General features: G+C 42.0%; 1 protein-coding gene across 1 annotated transcript in view; it reads left to right on the forward strand.

Moving 5' to 3' along the window:
• Positions 1 to 2,025: 2,025 nt before the first annotated feature.
• LOC133208903 (neuropilin and tolloid-like protein 2) overlaps positions 2,026 to 20,843 on the forward strand; it is a 45,864-nt gene continuing 27,046 nt past the window's right edge. The window contains exons 1-3 of the mRNA XM_061347145.1: positions 2,026 to 2,190; positions 17,547 to 17,603; positions 19,767 to 19,907. Coding sequence (XP_061203129.1) covers positions 2,157 to 2,190; positions 17,547 to 17,603; positions 19,767 to 19,907 — 232 coding nt within the window. The 5' untranslated portion in view covers positions 2,026 to 2,156. The remainder of the gene's footprint in view (positions 2,191 to 17,546; positions 17,604 to 19,766; positions 19,908 to 20,843) is intronic.

The raw sequence follows: 20,843 nt of genomic DNA on the forward strand, positions 1-20,843 counted from the left end.
CAGTTTGATTTTGGCACATAGGCACCACCTGCTCCTTCACCTTAAAGATTTCATTCTTGAATAGTGTCCAGCCTTCCTGGACCCCTTTGTCCTTTAGTAGTTTCCCAAAGAATTCTGCCAACCAGTGTCCTAAACAGGCCTAAGTCAGTCCAGTCTAAGGTGGAGGTTTTGCTGACCTTCTTCCTGACTTCTCCTGATGCGAGGATAGATTCCACAACTCGTTAAAGTTGTAAAGTAGGTATGCTTTTTATTCAGCACTGAGGTGCGTGGCGGATAGCTCCTCCAAAAGCATGAGCACCTTAGTGTTGTTTCCCCTTTGCATTTATCCTCTAAAGTTATACATATGCATGAGGTTGTACAACATGCCTATACATATTCATATCCTATCCCTGCTTCGAATTATAATGAACTAAGAAGTCCTTTGCGCCTGCGCAGTGCCTCCTAGTGGTTGTGGGTGTGGGTCTCAAGATCAAGTAAACGAGTCTTCCTCAAGCCTGAACTTTTCACCTCTAGTCATTACGCATGTTCCCTGGAGGCTTGGTCATTGTCCAAAGTGCAGAGCCAATTTCAGCCGGCCTCGGCGTCCAAAGGACGGGAATCAAGTCACAGTCCCTACCTCTTAAAAATAGACATGTCCTTATATTTTGTTCTAGCATATACCGCAAGTACGATAAGCATGAACAAGTAGTAACATTGTTAAGCAAGCGGCTTGATCTACCCCCTTGTACATTGCAAGTACGATAAGCATGAGCAAGCTGTAACACTTAAGCAAGCAGTTTGACCTACCCCCCCGTACTTAGGTTAACGCTTCGCATCACTCCAAGGACTGAAAATTCAATCATTTAGTGATAACGTTGCCGAAGAAGGCCTCCAGCCATCACATCACCCACCAGCCCTTCTCTGTTTGCAAACAGCAAATCTAGCCAGGTATCTCCCCTAGTTGGCTCACTCACCAGCTGGGTTAGGAAGTTATCTTCCACACTCTCCAAGAACCTGGATTATTTAATCTCTGCTGTGTTGTAATTCCAACGGACATCTGGTATGTTGAAGTCCCCCACGACAACAAGGGCAAGCAATCATGAAACTTCTCCCAGTTGTTTGAAGAACACTTCATCTGAAGCTTCATCCTGTCTGGGTGGTCTATAACAGACTCCTACCAGGATATCAGCTTGGTTGGCCTTTCCCCCTGATCTTCGCCCACAAACATTCATCCTTCTCACTAGCAGCACCAAGTTCAAGGCAGTCAATGCACTCCCTAACATACAATGCAACCCCACCACCTCTTTTTCCTTGCCTATCCCTTCTGGAGAGCCTATAGCCAACCATTGCAGCACTACAATCATATGAATCATTCCACCACGTTTCTGTGATGGCAATTATGTCATGATTTCCCTGCTGCACAATAACTTCCAGCTATTCCTGTTTGTTGCCCATGCTGCAGGCATTGACATAAATGCATTTAAGTTGCAGCTCCTTAAGTTGCATTAAGGAGCACGGCAGCCCCACCAGATGCGGCTACTTGTGGGGTTCCGTAGGGGGAGGACACATGCATTCAAGGGGCTCATCCAGGTAAATGATCATCATCATGGCTTGACTTCCCGAACGAAGATTTGGGAAGGGATTTACCCACGCTTACTACAAGCACGCTGATGACTAAAAAGGCCAATGTGGGATAGGCAAATCCGGTTGCAAAAAGCACAACAAAAAGTCTCCTTGTGTGGTATAGGCGGGGGGCGATTCTTTCTACGTTGTCTTTTCTCCTCGAGATTAGTTCTGCGTGTGTTCTCAAAGGAGATAACGGCATTATGTATGGTGTGTCTCCAGGAAAATACCCCTCACATTTTAAGTGAGCTTCATTTACCGGCAGCGACTTCAGTCGGGCGTGGAGTTGCGTTTAAGTCGCCCCCTGGAGAGCCCCCAGTCTCCACCCTCCGGGTCAGCCCAGCCACACCCCGCTCTAGATGGGGCTGAGCGCGGCGGCTGAACGCACCCTCGCGGGGGCTTGGGCATGCCCGCAGGCGGGCGGGGACCGGCCAAGCCATAGCCGTGGGCTACAGCGTCCTCGCAGGGGGCAGCCGCCGCTCCCGGCCGCGGCCATGGAGCGCCGGTGATCGCCGCCGCAGCGAAGTCACCACCGTAGCCCCCGCCGGGAGACGATGGCCCTGCACTCGTTCTGCTCGGTGCTGGAAGGTAGGAGCCGCGGGCGGCATGGCGCCCTCCGCGGGAGAAGCAGCACAGAGGAGTCCCCCCTTTGGCTGCCACGTGTGACACCCCTCACCCTCCCACCCAGCTCGGCCTCGGCCGCCCTCCTACCGCCGACTGAAGGTTTGGTACCCTGTGCATGGGGCTGCGGAGGGCACGGCCTCCCCGCTGCTGCCGGGGCTGTTCTTCCCTGCCGGGCCCTGCTCCGCTCCGCGCGAAAGCCGGCGCCGCGGGGCCTCAGGGCGGGTGCTGCTGGGAGCCCGGCTGGGGACTGGGAACCCGCGGCCAGCCCGGGCTGCCCCCGGTGGGCGGCGGGAGAACCTCGACCCCCTCGGGTGGGGGGGGTCCTCGCCTGCAGCGCCGCGGGTCACGGCGGCAGCGTAAGTGCCCGGTCTGTTCCCGAGAGCTCCAGCCTTTTCGCAGTAAAAACCCTCTTTGTGCTTTCGGGACTCTCCTAACAAGCTGTCTGATAGCGATCGGATTATCGTACTGTGATCGGGAGCAGGATCTTTTTTTTTTCAGCAAGGTTTTAATAAAATGAGTCACCTGAGTGACAAGCGGCTTCCTGATCCGTATTTACCTGTGCTTCTCTTCCTCCCGGGGCTTTTAAATATTGTTTCTAACTTCTTTAGGCTCAAAGGTAAACAAGTGAGGAAGGTTCCTCATCCCAGCATTTCTTTGTCTTTGATACCCCTATCATTTGAATAGCTCGACAATGGGCAAAGGTTTTCTCTTAGGAAGTAAAGCTAGATATGGCAGTTAACCGTGTGCCTCAAGATTATTTTCTAGCATTCAGTATCTTATAGAATCACAGAATGGTTTGGGTTGGAAAGGACCTTAAGATCATCTAGTTCCAACCCCACTGTCGTGGGCAGGGATGCCTCCCACTACACCATGTTGGTCAAGTCTTTGTCCAGCCTGGCCTTGAACACTGACAGGGATAGAGCATTTACCATTTCCTTGGGCAACCTCTTCCAGTGCCTCACTACCCTCACAGTAAAGAGCTTCTTCCTTATATCTAACCTGAACCCCTGTTTAAGTTTGAACCCATTACCTCTTGTCCTATTGATACAGTCTGTGATGTCTCCAGCATCCTTGTAGGCCGCCTTCAGATACTGGAAGGCTTTTTCAGCAATAGCAGACTTGAACCATCAGGGATTAAAAAAGAAATAATAAATCATTAAATTATTTTGTTAGAAAATTCTGGAGTGTCTGCTTGCATTACTGAAGCCAAGGCATTATTGTAGGCAGGATAAATGTTTCTGGTATGCATTGATGTCCTCCCCACATATAAAACTTGTGCAGAAGTCAGTTTTAAACTCAGAATGTTTCCACAGCCCATAGAATCTCATGTTTCTGGCCTGAAGGCCAGATGTCTTGAGGGTTTAAATAAATATTTTTCTGTTATTGAAACAATAACTGACAGATGATACTTGCTCTTAATAAATGTCTATGCAGGTATTAACCATCCCCTGAGTTTAGATAACAGGAACATAAAGCTTACATGGGGAGAAAAGGCATTTAAACCACTGTAAAATACCCATAAATTACAACTTGCATATCTACTTCTTAATTATTTTCTACATCTGCAGATTTAATTGCATTTCAGAAATATGCATTTGCTGCATATTTGACTGTCCAGGTTTCTTCCTGAGCAGACCTCATGCTAATCTTTTATAATCACACAAGTCCAGGTACAAAGTCCCTCTACAGGAAGTTTTTTATTATTCATAATCTATAAATTGCACAAAGCCATTAGTCAAGAAGCTGTTAGCGTTCTAAATGTATCACTTGCCATGACTACAGAAACAACCTATCATTACTTAGCATCACACACTCCCTTTTATCTCTTCTTCATTAGAGGTCTTCCTATAGTCCAATTATTACATCTAATCAGAAAGAAAAAATATTCCTATTAATACATACAGAGATTTAATCCCCAAATGAAGCTGTTGGGAATCACTTTCAAAGCAAGCCTCTGTATTTTACAAGTTGCATCTCAGGTTCTGCATGGAAACTCTACTTACAGTGGCAGTAGTTTTGTTTTCTCCATACAAAGCTTTGTGTGCAGAACTGGGAGAGTTCTGCTAAACCACACATGAAGTGTCATGAAGCTCAGTATATTGTGAAAAGTTGCATACCTTTTAATAATGCTTAGAAACAGTTTAATCTCCTGTTCTTAACATGGAATGCATATATACATTTCTGTCATTCACAGAGGTTGTATTTTTTAGCTGTATCTCAGGGCAGAAGACAGCCCATCATACTCATTTTGTGGTAATTCAGATTTCTTCTGTAATGCTTGTTCAGAACTACTCTGTTCTTCCTCAACTATCAAGAATAAGGGCTGATTTAAATAAGCATCTTAATATAATTCTTATTGCCTCTGTCCAAATTGTTCAGCAAAGCTTGTAAAAGTCTCCTACTGAATCCTATTACCTTGCAGTGAGGGTGTGCTCCCATGCAGTTCTTGCAGCCAGCTGTGCTGCCTGGCAGCAGTGGTGGGCCAGGACAGCTATGAGCCTGCAGTAGCTACAGATTTTGCTGTGGTGGAGCCCAGACAAGGCCTACCTACTTCCTTGGCAGTGGATGTAACCCATCAGAGGTCAAGGTGCTCACTGCGTTTTGGTTGTTGAAAGACTGTCGTGATTTAAACCCAGTCAGCCATAAATCAGCCACACAGTTTCCCTCTCCCCCCCCCCCCGCTCCTGGAGGGATGGGGAGGAGAATCAGAAAGAATGCAACTCCCACGGGTTGAGATAAGAACAGTTTAGTAACTAAGGTATAACACAAATCACTACTGCTACCACCAATAATAATAATGATAAAGGAAATAACAACCCTGCAGTGAACTACCCCTTCTGGGTAACTCTCAGTTACATCCTGCGCGTGATGTGCCGTGGTATGGAATACTTCTTTGGTCAGTTTGGGTCAGGTGTCCTGTCTCTGCTTCCTCCCAGCTTCCCCTCCTCCTTGGCAGAGCATGAGACTCACAAAGTCCTTGGTAAGTCTAAACATTTGAGCGGTAACTAAAAACATCGGTGTTATCAGAGCTGTTCCCAGGCCGAAAGTCAAAACCACAGCGCTGCACCAGCCACTAAGAAGGAGAAAAATGACTGCTACTGCTGAACCCAGGACAAAGACAAAGCCTCTTCCTGCCATCTTCAGTTCTAAATGAGATTTTAAACACACTGGAATCATTCTTTAATCCTAACACATCTTGCAAAATGCAACTGCTCCACAGCAGTAAAGCATTATAACCTTCTACTTCATAAGGGAGAAAACCAGCTGGTTTCTTAATAAATCCATGTTCCTGTTATGCTTTGGAAGTAAATATAGCTATCTGTAATTTCCTCATATCTGCTATTCCCCCAAATGTGATTGCTAAGAGTTTGTTCCCATTCTTCAAATATGCCCCCTCTTTCATTTCCATATGCTTCTATTTGGTTAAGAAAAAGAAACTAGAAACCCTATGTTAAATCCTAACTGTGCATTAGTTTTTGACCATTTCAGTTATTATATTGGATTAACTTAAAAAGCCAAAATGACAATTCTGTAGTTTCTGTCCTGATAATTCAACAAGCAGCCAGGGCTAGAACAAATCACTTCTACTTTTGGAAAGTTGACGTTCACAGCCTTTCGATGAGCTACAGAATTATTTCCAACTCTGGCAGGTTGCAAGAATGCAGACTACTATGATTAACTTCCTGTCGTTCTGCTCAGACCCTTCATTTACATTTTGGCATGATTATAACAACTAATTAATTTCTCACAAACAAGTAGTGTTAGGAAGTAATGCTCTGTTCCACTTAAAAGCTAGGAATCCTGGCCTCCTATTTCCCAAATCAGAAGGTGTACCAATGTCTCAGAAAGCTGAAAGCAAGCAGAGAAAAAGGATAATTTATAAATTTGTTAATGATTTCATGATTTGTCCACTGAAACCAAAAACAAAGTACTGGCTGTAGAGGCTACAGTGGCCCTAATGAAGGCAGTATCAAGTGTAAGTCAGAATTTCATTTTTTACTTCAAAACAGGATCTACTTGCAACCTTTTCTGCTGCACCAAACAGTTTGCACCACTAAGCAGTTACATAGAAGTAACTCAAGTAACTGTAGAAGGAAAGTATCTGGTAGTATGCGTTATGCCTTCCTTTTAATACATATACAAACTTAATACCCCAAATATAATGCTCCCAGAGTAGCATAAATTAAAAATATTACTATGTTATATTTACATCGATGGTAATAGAAAAATTCAGCATATAAATCAGGCATATAGTTGCAGTTGCACTACAGAGTAACACCAGACTGAAGCTAAAGGAGCTATTGAATTGTGTATCCCTATCTAATGAAAAAGCTAAGATTTTCTCCACCTTGCCTGAAGTTAAATTATGGAGAAAGATTAGACAGAAAAATTACCCCCAGAATGACTTCATAAGCTATTCATCATTTATGAACCTGTCAGAAATTCACAGTATAATTCACTGCAGGAATAGTGAAGAGTGCTGACAGACATCTGCAATTAGAGCAGAAAGTGCACAAACTCTTGGATGTAAAAGCTGGGATACTGTGATTAGCAATTACTGAATGTAATATTAATTTTAGCACACAGAGCAAATTAGGAGCTAGGTTTAAGAATAGCACACAGAAAAGGATTTGTTCTCATAAGGCAAAACACAGTATATAATTAAGATCAAGCATTTGTTGCTCTAGGCTGTATCTGCCAGAAAGGAGTAGGCATCATGTCAAGATTTTCCAACATACATGACTTGTGTGTTGCCAATTACTGTCTATTTGGACTATATGTATACAAGGTGCTGCCTAATTCAGGGAGTACAGCACAGAGATAAAACAGTGAATCCAGCTTTAAGCAATGTCTGTCATCTTTATCCCTAGGATTATGGCTACCACTATACTAAGAATGTGTAATACTCTATTAAGTCTTTATTTAAAAAATTGGTGGAATTTTCCCCTCTGTTTCTCAGTTGTGCATGACACTCCCCAATTTGATATTCAGCTTGCCCTGCATGCACAGGTCCCCCATTGTCATCACTGAAAACAGACACTGTTCTGACCTACACAGCAAATCTAGTCTGTTTTCTCTATATGTGAAGATTCCTAGAGCATGCAGAAAAAGCAGAGGAAAGACATACCATAGGGAGCTGAGAGCAGTACTGTATCCCATGAAATCTGAAGAATGCATCTTGCTAGGAAGTTCAAGCATATGCACCCTAAAGCACTTGTTTTTCTTAAGCAGCACACATTTTTCAGTGTTGGGTTGAGTACCTGTTTACTATAAAACTAGCTATATGAAATAGGAGCCACTCATTTGTGAATCTCTCTATATATGCTTCAATACATAAATTACCTTCTTTTTTTTTTTCCCCAGCTTAGATTCATTTTAGAGATTTGTAAGAAATGCCAGCAAAGAAAATCTTGACTCCTGCAAACAATGCATAGTTTATTACACCACTTCAGGGGATTATTTTATATTATTCCATAAGTCTATTTCAACAATAGAATATTAATAAGAATTTGCAATGTATGGTCACTGTCTTAACTCTTAAAAATTTATACAGCTGTCTGCAGGCTATGTATTTCTAGTTAATCTTCACACAGGTAAAACTATCAGAGCTTTAAATAGTGGGACAAAAGTATGTACCGTAATTCACAGATCTGTCTGTATCAAATACCAGATTCATGAATAAAAGAAGCCCCTCTCAATCTTTCTTCCTCAGTGGCTGTGCTGCTGTTGGCTTAATGACAGCCTCTTCTACAGTATACATACAATACATGAAGCAGAAACTCAATATAAGGTGCAGAAGCACTAACCTCTATTGTACTTACCAACTACATATCTCTGAGTTTATAAGGTCAGCCTCTCACATTTTAGTAGAACTCTCAACACACTCCATTAAAAATGAAACAATTGAACTCACCCTTCTATCCCTTTGATATTCATTGCAGTCATGCAATCTTGCACTTTGTGCTGTTGCTCACATTAGCAAGCCACATGCAAGTGGCATTTTTAGATACAACTTCTGCTTCCGGTACAATAGTAGAGCATGGAGATAAGTCTAGAGTTACTTTTCATCCACACTGAAGAAGAGTCTTGTCACAGTGATATGCAATTGACTTTAAAAGAGGAAAAATGAAGGAGCATTATAACTGTTTGAATTTCAGTTCATCAGAAATAACAAGATTCATCCTTCTCAAAGTGCTACAAGACTTTTGGTGAAAGTAGTTTGGTATCTTGTGCCTGTTCTAATTCTGTCTGTGTCCTCACATGAAGTACCAGGACAGTGGTTCAGCACTATCTCTCCACTGCACTATGCTACAGTATCTTTCTCTTCCCAGACATCTTCCTTCCTTCTTACCGACTTGTGTAGTCCAAATTAGCCTTTAAGAATCAAAAACATTTTTCCAAGAAGTGGTATGGATTTAGGACACCGAGCGATTGCTTTGTTGTTTTTAAAACACACAGAAAAATGGGTTAGTGGAACCAGTCTAAAAGTATCCTGACTGATTTTTCTCCCTTCTTTCTTTTCCTTTCATCCTGAAAATTGATAGGCCTCGTTTTCAGCCAGAAACCTCCTGTCTGCTGTCCTATACTATACTGTGTCATGTAAATACACACATTTTAAGTCAATACTACCCTCAGGCTCCCTGCCCAGTGCTCTTGGGAAGAACAGATAAGGTTCTCTCCACCTTTTTGCTACCAGTGTCACAGAGATAAGGACAGCACACATACAGAGTATTAGTCAGACACCACTTTTCTTTATCATGCTATCATTTGGGATAAAACTAATAGCAAAGGAAGGCCCTTAAACATTTGCTACCTGCCTTGAATACATCTTAAGGGTTGTTGAGAGCATGAGAAGTATAGGAATTGCCAGGGAAAGGCAAGAGATGGAAGAGATTAAAAATGAAGGGGATGAAACGGGCAGGGAACAGAGGTGATGGCCCATACTTACTATATCCACTCATCCATATAACGTGACAAAAGGAAGACAGTAAGACAAATATTCAGCTCATTTATCTTCTGTAATTGTCTGCATATCCATGCTGTTCTGCAGGAAACATGCACTATTCCTTTGTACTTACACACACGTACTCTGAACTATTTATAGAAATGGCACAGGCTTTAGTGAAAGCCCGTCAGATTTTCTGAATTCCTTTTAGGAGTTTTGTTCCTGTATCCACATCATTTTAAGAAGGGAAATCACTGGTTAGTGTAACTGAACATCTCACATTGTCTCTATCTGTAAGGAGAGCACAATCTTGTACTCTTGGGGAAAAAGAAATAAAAGGTATATTGTAACAGTGTTAGCCATAGTAGATAGCTCTACTAGAAAAACCCAAAGCAAATCAACAAACTGTTGACGCAGGAGTCACAGACAACGCAGAGAAGATCAATGTGATCAGCGATTGCCAATTTATTACAAAGCTTTAACTTCTTATATACCATTTCTTACAGGTACTTACAGTGATTTGGCATATTATGATTGGATGCATGTCTTGAAGACCCTTAGCGACTAACACATAATTGGTTAAGCACAGGTGTGAGAACTTGACCTCAAAAGCTTGCCAACAGCCCACAGTTCTCATAACTCAGTGAATTCCAGCTTCTTCTTATCTTGCTTGCTTAAGCTTCCTCGGGCCTCTCACAGCCTTGCTGTATCTTTCAGGAATATTCAGAGATTAGGTACCAATTATCCATTCTACTGTGAGAACACTATCTCCACATCTCCCCCTTTTTGTTTTATATGTCTTTTGGATGACACTTCTTGAGCAGGGGATTTGGGCTACATCATATCCTCAACATATGCCAACTACAGGCTGCTGGGCCTGTCCCTTTTTCTCCTGCATGGCTCTCTGATAAGAGGGGAGGCAATCCTTCACATCAAGGTCTGGCATGGCATGTGTCCCCACCGCTCCACGCCTGCTGGGTTGCAGCCAGCAGCAGAGCTAAAAGTTCATCTTAGTGGCAAACACAGCGGCCAACCCAGTCTTGCCCTTGATTGTGGTAGCAGGCATGTGGTCAGCCTCAGTCCTTGCTCCTTGTTGTCAATGCAGAGTTTCACCTGCTTCATCCAGTAACAAGTCGTTATTATGGCAAGGCACACACAAATTTACATTAGCAGAGTAACTATTACAGCGTGCAGCAGCATGTTGAAGATGCTGATGGCAGCGAGGAACTAGCCGAAGAAATTTCTTAGCAGTGGAGTTCTCCCACCCTCTTAATTTGTTCCATTACCTGCTTTATACCACTGCCATTGTATTAGAATCTTTCTAGCTTTTGCCTTAGCATTTTCTAGCAGCTACTGCAAATTTCCATACTCTAATATCTCTTCTAGAAGTGACAAAACTATACAATACAAGGTGTAGTATCTTATTAGCAACTGGCTGGTAAAAACATGTGGTTTTATACACAAAATCGCAGCATCTAATAATAGCTACTTTACAAGCACACATATTCAAGCTGTTACTTTTCAGTTGGCCCCAAGTGATGCTTTGCAATCATTAGTTTTTCTCTTCCTTTGTCTCATTCTGCTTGGGGTATTCACGGTCAGCTCCTGTAGCAGAAGCATCAGGTTCCTCCATTCATCTGTCCAGCTCATGGCAAGGCTTGACAAACTTTGCAGGCAGTCGCCATGGACCTGTAGGCAGGAGGACACAAATATACATAATATATGAATATACCACCTCCTCAAAGTCGCTCACCCTGCTTTGCATGGCTATAAATGCCGGCATGCTCAGCAGCAGCTACAAAAGCCTGCCTGCTCAGCAGCAGCTACAGCTGCCTGCCTGCTTCAGCATCAACCATAAATACCTTCCAGCAACCGCACTTTTGCATTAACCCTTTCTTGCCTGAAATGTTAAACTGCTACCCGGTAAAAACGTTTACATGAAGTCGACAACAAAAAATACACAGAACACCGTCTGCCCTCAACACATGCACACACACACGTACGGGATCCCAGAAGCACACTCCATACAACTACAATATTTGAAGCACAAAATCCAGACATACATTACTCCCACTACACAATCCCACATACAGAACATGGCACAAGGACCCTGTGGAGACAAACAAGAAACCAGCTCCGAGAAGCATCATCACTGTGCGAGGTGGCAGGCTAAACCTTAGCGGTCGTCCCGGCTGAGGCTCTGCCTCCCCCACATTGCATGAGCCTTGGGCTTTTATACTGACCAAAATGCACACTCATTCTGACACAGGTGGCCAGCCTATGTTGGAAGAAGCGGCTGGCAATATCTATAAAGGTCTCCAAAGGTTGATAGAAACCTGGACATACTTATATTTACCAACTTCTAGTACATGAATATCACAGAGAGACTGTATTAAGTGAGTTGTATAGGGTTCCCAAGTCCACGGTCCATCACAGTCTGCCCGATACCCTTGATAAGAGCATACGAGAGACCTTCCCACTGCGGGTCTTGACGCAGAACATACACCACCAGGAAAGCACACAGTACGTCTGCATCCCCCACTGGTCTCACTTCTCCCTTTACAGCTGTGCATTTAACATAAGGATCTGAGGGATATAAATCAGGCTCCTTTTCCAGATGAATAGGCTCCAGGTGAAAAGGACCATTCAAGTCAGCATCAGAATTATCAGGCATCAAAACCTCAGGAGTAGCAACAGCAGTCTGATGGACGTGCACAGGCTCCTTCTTGGGGTCAATAGGGACTGAGTCAAAAGGATCATCTTCATCTCTGTCCTCAGTCTTCACAGCTGCGGTGGCAATCGGCGGAGGCTGGGGGGGGGGGTGGGGGTGGTGGTGTTTTTCGTGTTTTGTTTGTTTTGTGGGGTTTTTTTGTGTTTTCTTTTTGTTGTTTTTTTTTTTTTTTTTAATTTAACGTAAAAAAGGTTGCTCCCTTCACTTTAAGAAGGACTGAAAACATCCATAAAACAGATGTCCTAAGCTCAAATTTCAATTCATTCAATCACTGACAAGGGGGGTGTCAGGACATTACTGAAATACTGCAATAACAGCACTTAGCTCTAGTGTTTGTACTGAATTGGAAAAATGACCAAATATCTTCTGCTCTTTCCAACCATCATCTGTTTGTCAAACATATCCGGCTGTGTGATTGATTTTGCTTGCATCTGTAAAGACAGTTAATCCTACAACAGGTTTACTAGGATAAAAGGTAACATCTTCAAACTGATTATTCTTTAGCATTGTAAACATCTTATTAGGTGGAAAATGTATATTAAGAGGATCAACAAAACCTATCAGAGCAAACTGAAAAGCAGACCTAGATTGTTGTGCCCAGTCTAACCATACCCTAGTAAATGGAAAACAAATTTGTGATGGATCACAGCCCATAATTTCCTGACAACGTGAACGACCTCGTACAATCAAAAGAGCAAATACTTCTAACCGAGTAGTTACAGTTTTACATAGGAAAATCCATTCTAAAATGCATAAAGGATCAGTCTTTTGAAGATCCCACTGTGCTGGTAGACTAAATGGATAATACTCACTGTTGACAATAAACAGAATAACCTGTAAATCTGGATTTTATTGAGAAGCATATGAGGTAGTGATTTTTGTCATAATGTGATCTAAGGCCTCATACTGAGCGTTTGATACAACTCTTTTCTTTTTTTCTTTTTTCTGCCTTTGACTTACCCTTTAAAAGGGGCATGAGATCAGTCAGATCATCATCTGTGATTCCACACAAAGGGCGGACCCATTGGATACCTCCCATCAATTTATGCCAGTCAGACAAGGTTTTTATCTGTGTGGTAATTTTAAATTTTTGAGGCTTAATTTCAGTTCCGGGAATGATCCGCCCCAGATATTTCCAAGGGGCTTCACGCTGCACCTTGTCTGGTGCAATTACCAGTCCTGCTTCCCCTAATTCTGATTGTAGCAGATAGAGCAGATGGTCCTTGTCTAAATCTTTGCCTGCAATTAGTATATCATCCATATAGTGATAGATAACACATTTTTGCAGTTTTTGTCATATCGGTTGCAATGCCCAGGCAACATACAGTTGACAAATAACTACAATTTTTCATACCTTGAGGTGAAACAACCCATTCCTATCTCTTAGCAGGCTCCCCTTTGTTAATTGCTGGGACAGAGAAAGCAAATTTTTCACAATTGGTTGGGTATAGAGGAATTGTGAAAAATGTCTTTTAAATCAATTATTAAATCCCAACCCTGAGGTATCATTGAAGGGCTAGGCAAGCCAGGTTGCAAACTGTGGAAAAACGACGGGAGACAAGTCCATCCTATAATGCAACTAGTCTCTCCTCTTGAATGCTCGGTTACAGGTTATATAGCATCTATAATGAGCTCATACATATTGCAAAACCTGAGCTCATTATTGGTTAATTGCTAACTGTCAGCGCCGCCCCTTTTGCAATTAACTTCAGCAAATTAGAGCCTCTTTTTACACCCTGTTATTGCAATTAGGGACTTTCCAAGCTAGCACAAGGGCAGAACGACCTTGCCTATGATTGGTTGCCTGGCTATTGCTTACACCTTGCTCTTGTTACTGGCCCACAAGTCCTATGTGCTCTTCATGCCCCCACTCTCCAAGCCATGTGTCAATAAAACTCTCCACAGCAAACCAATGACATTCAATTGTCTTGTGTGCAAATTTGTCACGTTTAATACATTTATCTGCAAAAACAGTAAAACCACACTGAGGGGGGCGGGTTGCTGAACTGATTTTCTTTACAGTACACTGTTTTTTAAAATGTCCCATCCGTCCAAAATTATAGCATCTCATACCTTTATTACCCTCACGATCACCCTGATTTTATTGTAGAAGGGGTTTAACAGCAGTGGTGAAGGCAGTAGCCATGTACCAAGCCTTTTCCTCTGCTGTGCCCACTTTAAACCATATCTGAAAGTGGGAAGTAAGCAGTGATTGAGCTATCATACGGATATCATATAATGCTAAAATATATGCAGAAAGAATATCTGTGATAATCGCCTGAGTGTACGATGATTTTAACCCATAGGATGTTACCAGTTGACGGGCTGCCTTTACTACCTTTAAATCCAATGCCTCCCACTCCTTTCCCCCCTGTGGAGAGTTAAACACCAGGAATAAAGAGGGACCCATAGCTGAAAATTCCCCCATAACAATTGCATCTTTGATCATCCCACGCCAACATTTAGCAGGGTTATTACCATAATCCCCTACTCCATGCCCAACACCCGCCTCCCACTCCCCTTCCTTTACTACTGGATTGTAGGAGGGTGGGGCAAAGGGTTCAGAGGTTTCTTTTGTGTGCCCCATCTCCTCCCTGGCCACTCACCTGTTCAGGGCGAGGTCCCACAGTTTGCAGACGTCTGACTTCACAGCGCCAGGGCAGCGCTGACTTTCGGCTGGCTCTCCACCCCCTCTTCTTTGATCGGACCTTCAAACTTGCATGCCGCAAGTTACCGATCTGAGGGTCCCTGTTCAGGCGCCATTTGTTGACATGGGAGTCACGGACAACAACACAGGAACGATCAATGTGATCAGCGATTGCCAATTTATTAGAAAGCTTTTAACTCCTTATATACCATTTCTTACAGGCACTTACAGTGATTTGGCATCTTGTGATTGGATGCATGTCTTGAAGACCCTTAGCAACTAACACATAATTGGTTAAGCACAGGTGTGAGAACTTGACCTTGAAAGCTTGCCAACAGCCCACAGTTCTCATAACTCAGTGAATTACAGCTTCTTCTCATCTTGCTTGCTTCAGCTTCCTCTGGCCTCTCAAGGCCTTGCTGTATCTTTGAGGATTATTCAGAGTTTATGTACCAATTATCCATTCTCCTGTGAGAACACTGTGTCCATACCAAACCCCCAGATTTTTCACTTGAAAGTGACTATCTGTATTAGTATTGTTAGTCATCAAAATACTTATTTTACTTACATTTCTGTGTGTGTTTGCTTTGACAGAAAAAGACAAAACCCATTTTGCATTTTAAGAGCTATCACAACAAGTTGTATAGACATTGAAATGTCTTTGCAAAACAGAGGGTGGGCACAGCAAATCTTTAAGAACATAGTGACACGTGCTTTACATAAAATTGTGGAAGCTGCATTTACTTTAATGATAAAAGCCAACTTTGAACTGTTGTTCCAAAACCAGTATAGAAAAAAAGCAAAGAAAATACATAGACAACTTTATAACCACCATCAAGATTGTTAGGGACAAGCAATCTCAGGAGTACAAATGCATTACAAGTTCATGCGCTTAAACTCTGATCATCTGAGTGCATAGTTTAAACACAGAAGATGCAAAAATGAACTGCAAATCATTTTGAAATAGTGGCTTCTATAGAAGAAATGCTAAATAAAAATACCTGAAAGCTAATGTCAATCAAATGTTAATAAAGATGGGAAATTTGTTTATTTTATATGCTTTAAAGACTAGTGATTATCCATAACTTGAAGACCAGTAATGGGTACTAGATACTTTCTTCTGAAGGATGAATTTTCAATCTAGGATGAGTCAGCAACGATTAACAATTGATAATTTATATTTGGGTTTAAGCCCAGCTGGTAAGTCAGAACCATGCAATCACTTGCTCACTCCCCCCCTTCTTCCCCCCTCTGCTCCCAGTGGCATGGGGAGGACAATCTGAAGAATCTAAATCCCATGGGTTGAGATAAGAACAGTCCAGTAACTAAGGTATAATACAAAACTACTACTACCACCACTAATAACGATAATGATAAGGGAAATAACAACGGGAGAAAATATAAAACTTAAAGGGGAAAGGGAAAAATAATTAACACAAGTGGTTCACAATACAATTGCTCACTACCTGCCGAGTGATACCCAGCCCGACCCGAGCAGCAATCTGGGCCTTCTGGGTGAGTCCCCCATGTTATATACGGGGCATGACGTGCTGTGTTATGGAATATCCCTTTGGCTACTTTGGGTTAGGTGTCCTGTTTCTGCTTCCTCCCGGATTCTTGTGCCCCTCCTCACTGGCAGAGCATGAGAGACTGAGAAGTCCTTGATGGGGGTAAGCATTACTTAGCAACAACTAAAACATTGGTGTGTTATCAGCATTGTTCTCAGGCTGAAGTCGAAAACACAGCACTGCACCAACTACTGAGAAGGAGAAAAATAACTGTTACAGCTGAACCCAGGACAGACTGTTAAGAAGTATTTTTTTCAGTATATTAAAAATGCAGAATTATTGCAAAGATACCTAAGTCATAACCTACAACCTCATAATCCATACCTAAAAAATCAAATGAGCTTCTAGGAACATAGCAGTTGTTTGCAAGAAAGACCCATATCGTATTTTAGAACATTCACAGTTTCTGAACTCAACGTACAAGGGATGAAAGTCTTATAATGGTATACAGCCTGTTTTAATATGGGGAGAGAGAAAAAAGGGCATCAAAAACCCATATAATAAACTGCAAATGCTAGAGGGACACTTTTGAGGGCAGACTTTGTTTCCTTTCCTCTTTCCCCAAGGCAATGTATCGTATGCCAACATTGCATCTAGATGAGTTTAGTTGAAATCACCGTAGTTCACAGTCACCGAGTGCACACTTACTCTGGAACTGTCTGAAGGGCTCAAGGGATCTGTTGGAACAAGTCCAGAGGAGAACCACGAGAATGATCAGGGGACTGGAGCACCTCCCATATGAAGACAGGCTGAGAAAGTTGCGGCTGTTCAGCCTGGAGAAGAGAAGGCTGCGTGGAGACCTCATAGCAGCCTTCCAGTATCTGAAGGGGGCCTGTAGGGATGCTGGGGATGGACTCTTCATTAGGGACTGTAGTGATAAGACAAGGGGTAATGGGTTAAAACTTAAACAGGGGAAGTTTAGATTGGATATAAGGAGGAAATTCTTTCCTGTTAGGGTGGTGAGGCACTGGAATAGGTTGCCCAGGGAGGTTGTGAATGCTCTATCCCTGTCAGTGTTCAAGGCCAGGTTGGACGAGGCCTTGGGTGATATGGTTTAGAGCAAGGTGTCCCTGCCCATGTCAGGGGGGTTGGAACTTGATGATCTTAAGGTCCTTTCCAACCCTAACTATTCTATGATTCTATGATTAGCAGATGCTCTAGAAGATATCCTTGAAGCTCCCTCAAACAATAAAAATTGCTATTCTCATATATGCTTTCTTAAGGAACCTGGAAGAATCAACACTGCACTTAGACTGTACTGGTTTCCTAAAGGTGAAATTTTAAGAAAGCACATAAATGCATTATGTATTTTGGTATGTTTCGAGTTGTTGTGGTTAATGATTTATAGGATTTGCATGATTCAGGACTGCAGAAAATAGTCTATAATTTTGATTACTGATGTTTTTCCTGTCCAATTTCTCTCATCAGTGTTGCTAGTAACAACCTTTGTAGTGGAAGGGATTGCCATTGCACAGAAGACACAAGGTACAATTTTGGTTTGATGATTTTCTTTCAAAAAAATGTAATAGTTGTCTCATTTTTAATTAAGCAATATAAGTGAAAGTATTTGTGTTCAGATATTAATAGCTCTTGAATTACCAATGTGAATTCTAGTTTTTTCCATTTCCCTCTATTTACTACATTTTTTTCCAAGTGAACAAAGCCATCCAGTCACAAAGAATATGGAAGTTTGCTTACCCAGCTAAAATTCTATGGGTTTAGACTGTAGAAGTGGGAAATTAAACACCAGAGAAATTCATGTTTTCTGTGTATGACAAGCTTTTCAAATAGTCCACCCACAACCATTTTTGAAGCTTGCTGAGTGGGGAAGGCATCAGTTTCACAAAATTTATTTTCTTATATGCGGGATTAACACACACTTAGGAGATAATTCCTAGAACTGACACCTACAGAATTTCCTTTAACAGTTTCTGCAGGAGAGACTAAATTTTCACCCACATAAATCTAAAAGCTGCCACGAAACTGGTGGAAGGTGATATAATTTACTGGAGGCAGCCAATTAAAACTGTGTAAATATAAATAACATTATGAGAGCACCCTGTGAGACTGGACAAATCTGCAGAAACCACGTATCCTGTCTTACTCTCTCCAGTTCTGCTGATAACAAGAAGGTACAAAGGTACTTGAGAAGAATGTCAGAGATCATACTATTCCCAACTCCTTTCTCTTTGGATAAGGAAATCTGAACTAACAAAGCTCCTGTGAATAATCCAGCATGGTGCATTAGTTTAGTAAAGTGCATAATCTCAGTCAAGGATCATATTTCCCTGTGCATCCAGAATGATCTCAGAATCATAGAATAGTTACGGTTGGAAAGGACCTTAAGATCATCTAGTTCCAACCCACCTGCTAGGTGACAGTAACACCTCACACTAAACAATGTCACCCAAGACTCCATCCAACCTGGCCTTGAACACTGACAGGGATAGAGCCTTCACAACTTACTTCGGCAACCCATTCCAGTGTCTCACTACCCTCATAGTAAAGAATTTCTTCCTTATATCTAACCTGAACTTCCCCTGTTAAAGTCTGAACCCATTACCCCTTGTCCTATCACTACAGTCCATAATGAAGAGTCCATCCCCAGCATCCCTATAGGCCCCCTTCAGATACTGGAAGGCTGCTATGAGGTCTCCATGCAGCCTTCTTTTCTCCAGGCTGACCGGCCCCAACTTTATCAGCCTGTCTTCATACAGGAGGTGCTCCAGTCCCCTGATCATCCTTGTGGCCCTCCTCTGGACTTGTTCCAACAGCTCCATGTCCTTTTTATGCTGAGGATACCATAACTGTACACAGTACTCCAAGTGAGGTCTCACAAGAGTAGTGTAGAGGTGCAGGATCACCTCCTTCGACGTGGTCATGCTTCTTTTGATGAAGCCCCAGATACAGTTGGCTTTCTGGGCTGCAAGCACACACTGCTGGCTCATGTTCATTTTCTCATCGACCAACACCCCCAAGTCCTTCTCCACAGGGCTGCTCTGAATCTCTTCTCTGCCCAACCTGTAGCTCATCTTAAATGAGACCCTTTGCTACCAGTGCAATCTACCTATTGCTAGTGATTTTATTAGCTACCATTGTTGTATTTAGTGTATTTTGCAAATTATAATTTGTTCTAAACATTCTGTATTTAAAAAAAAAAGTAGATATATATTTAGGCTAGGGGTCACATACTTCAGTATAATCCGGAATCAGGGCAAAAATAGTAAAAGCTAACAAGTATTTTAGATTATATTTGCATAGGAGTGGAGAAGACATAAGCCATAAAATAATGCTGCTATATTGGCAGCTACTGTGACCGTTTGACTTAGAAAGAAGCATCAAAAAGTCTAAACTGACTTGGCTAAAAAAAAATTTAGTCCCTCTCTTCCCTTCCCAAGAATTAGTGGACATATTTGATATTCCAAAACTGTGATCTCTTTAGGGTACACCGCATCACTAAATTAAACATAAGATTTTCCTACCTAGATGCTAGCAAGGGGCATAGAAGAGGGGTTTCCACCAAAATAAATTACTTTCTTCTTTCATAGGATATGGGTTATGTCAGTGTTTTACTTTTTTCCAAAATCAAACTTGCATGCTTGTAGGAGAAATTTATTTGATCCCCGTTTTTTTTTTTCCCCACTTAAGGTGGGCAAAATATTGGTGTGAATCGTATTCCTTCCACCCAGTGTGACAATTGGGCAAGGACAAGTAATAGAGGGCATTTTGCTTCACCAAACTACCCTAACATGTACCCACCAAATCAAGAGTGCATCTATATCTTAGAAGGTACATGCTGTATTTCTCTTTTGTTGTGTTGTAACCTTACTGTTCAATGTATAATCTCGAACTGTTAAAACTGTGTCATCTTACTATACTGTCAAATACTGTATAGCCGTACTAGTAATATAATCAATTCTGCAGTCATTTGGTTAAACAAGAAGCTAAATTGGTTCTCTGAAGTAATAACAATACATTAATAGAAAATGCAGTCATTCGGGAATTAGCTATACGGAATAATACGTACCCTCACAGAGAGAAAAAGCAGCATCAGATCTATTGTAATCTATGAAGACACAGAACTACTAAGATAAAAATTGTAGTTTGTTATCGTAATATCACTTCCGATATTGCTGATGATAAACTGCAAAAGATGCTTGAAGACTGTCTTCAGCATTTACGAGACCATACTGGATTATTCAAAGTGTATTCCACAGGCAGAAAATCTTTATGCTGTCCTTTATTAATAAAAACCACACATCTTACTGCTATGGCACTGTATTAAAAATATGGAGATTTGTTAGCACTGGGGAGGTCACTACTGAAATAATGTGATGAGGACAAAAAAATTTAATTAACTAGAATAAAACCACGTTCCAATGAGAATATCTTGGGTAAAGGCTGTAAGACTTGGGACACACTAATTTTTTTCTCCTCTTATTAGAATGCATCCAAAACCCACTGAAGTCAGCTAAAAACGTTAGTCAGCTTAATGATCAGATTCATATCAATTAACTGAAATATTTCAAGTAACATGTTTCAGTGAGGTTTTATATGTACAGTATAGTAGTAGTTCACAGACACCCTCATTTTTGCTTCTATGCATTCACATCTGAAGTTCTGTATCTTCCCTGACAGTGAAGGCACTGGGGAGCAGATCTGTCCAGCTTCAGTGTTGGGACATACCATATCCACTGCTGGATCTCCCTGGCATGAGGCAATTTC

This window comes from Neopsephotus bourkii, unplaced genomic scaffold, assembly GCF_033783945.1.
Source record: "Neopsephotus bourkii isolate Nb327-2 ecotype Australia unplaced genomic scaffold, CSIRO-AGI_Nbou_v1 NB_303, whole genome shotgun sequence".
Lineage (NCBI taxonomy): Eukaryota > Metazoa > Chordata > Aves > Psittaciformes > Psittacidae > Neopsephotus > Neopsephotus bourkii.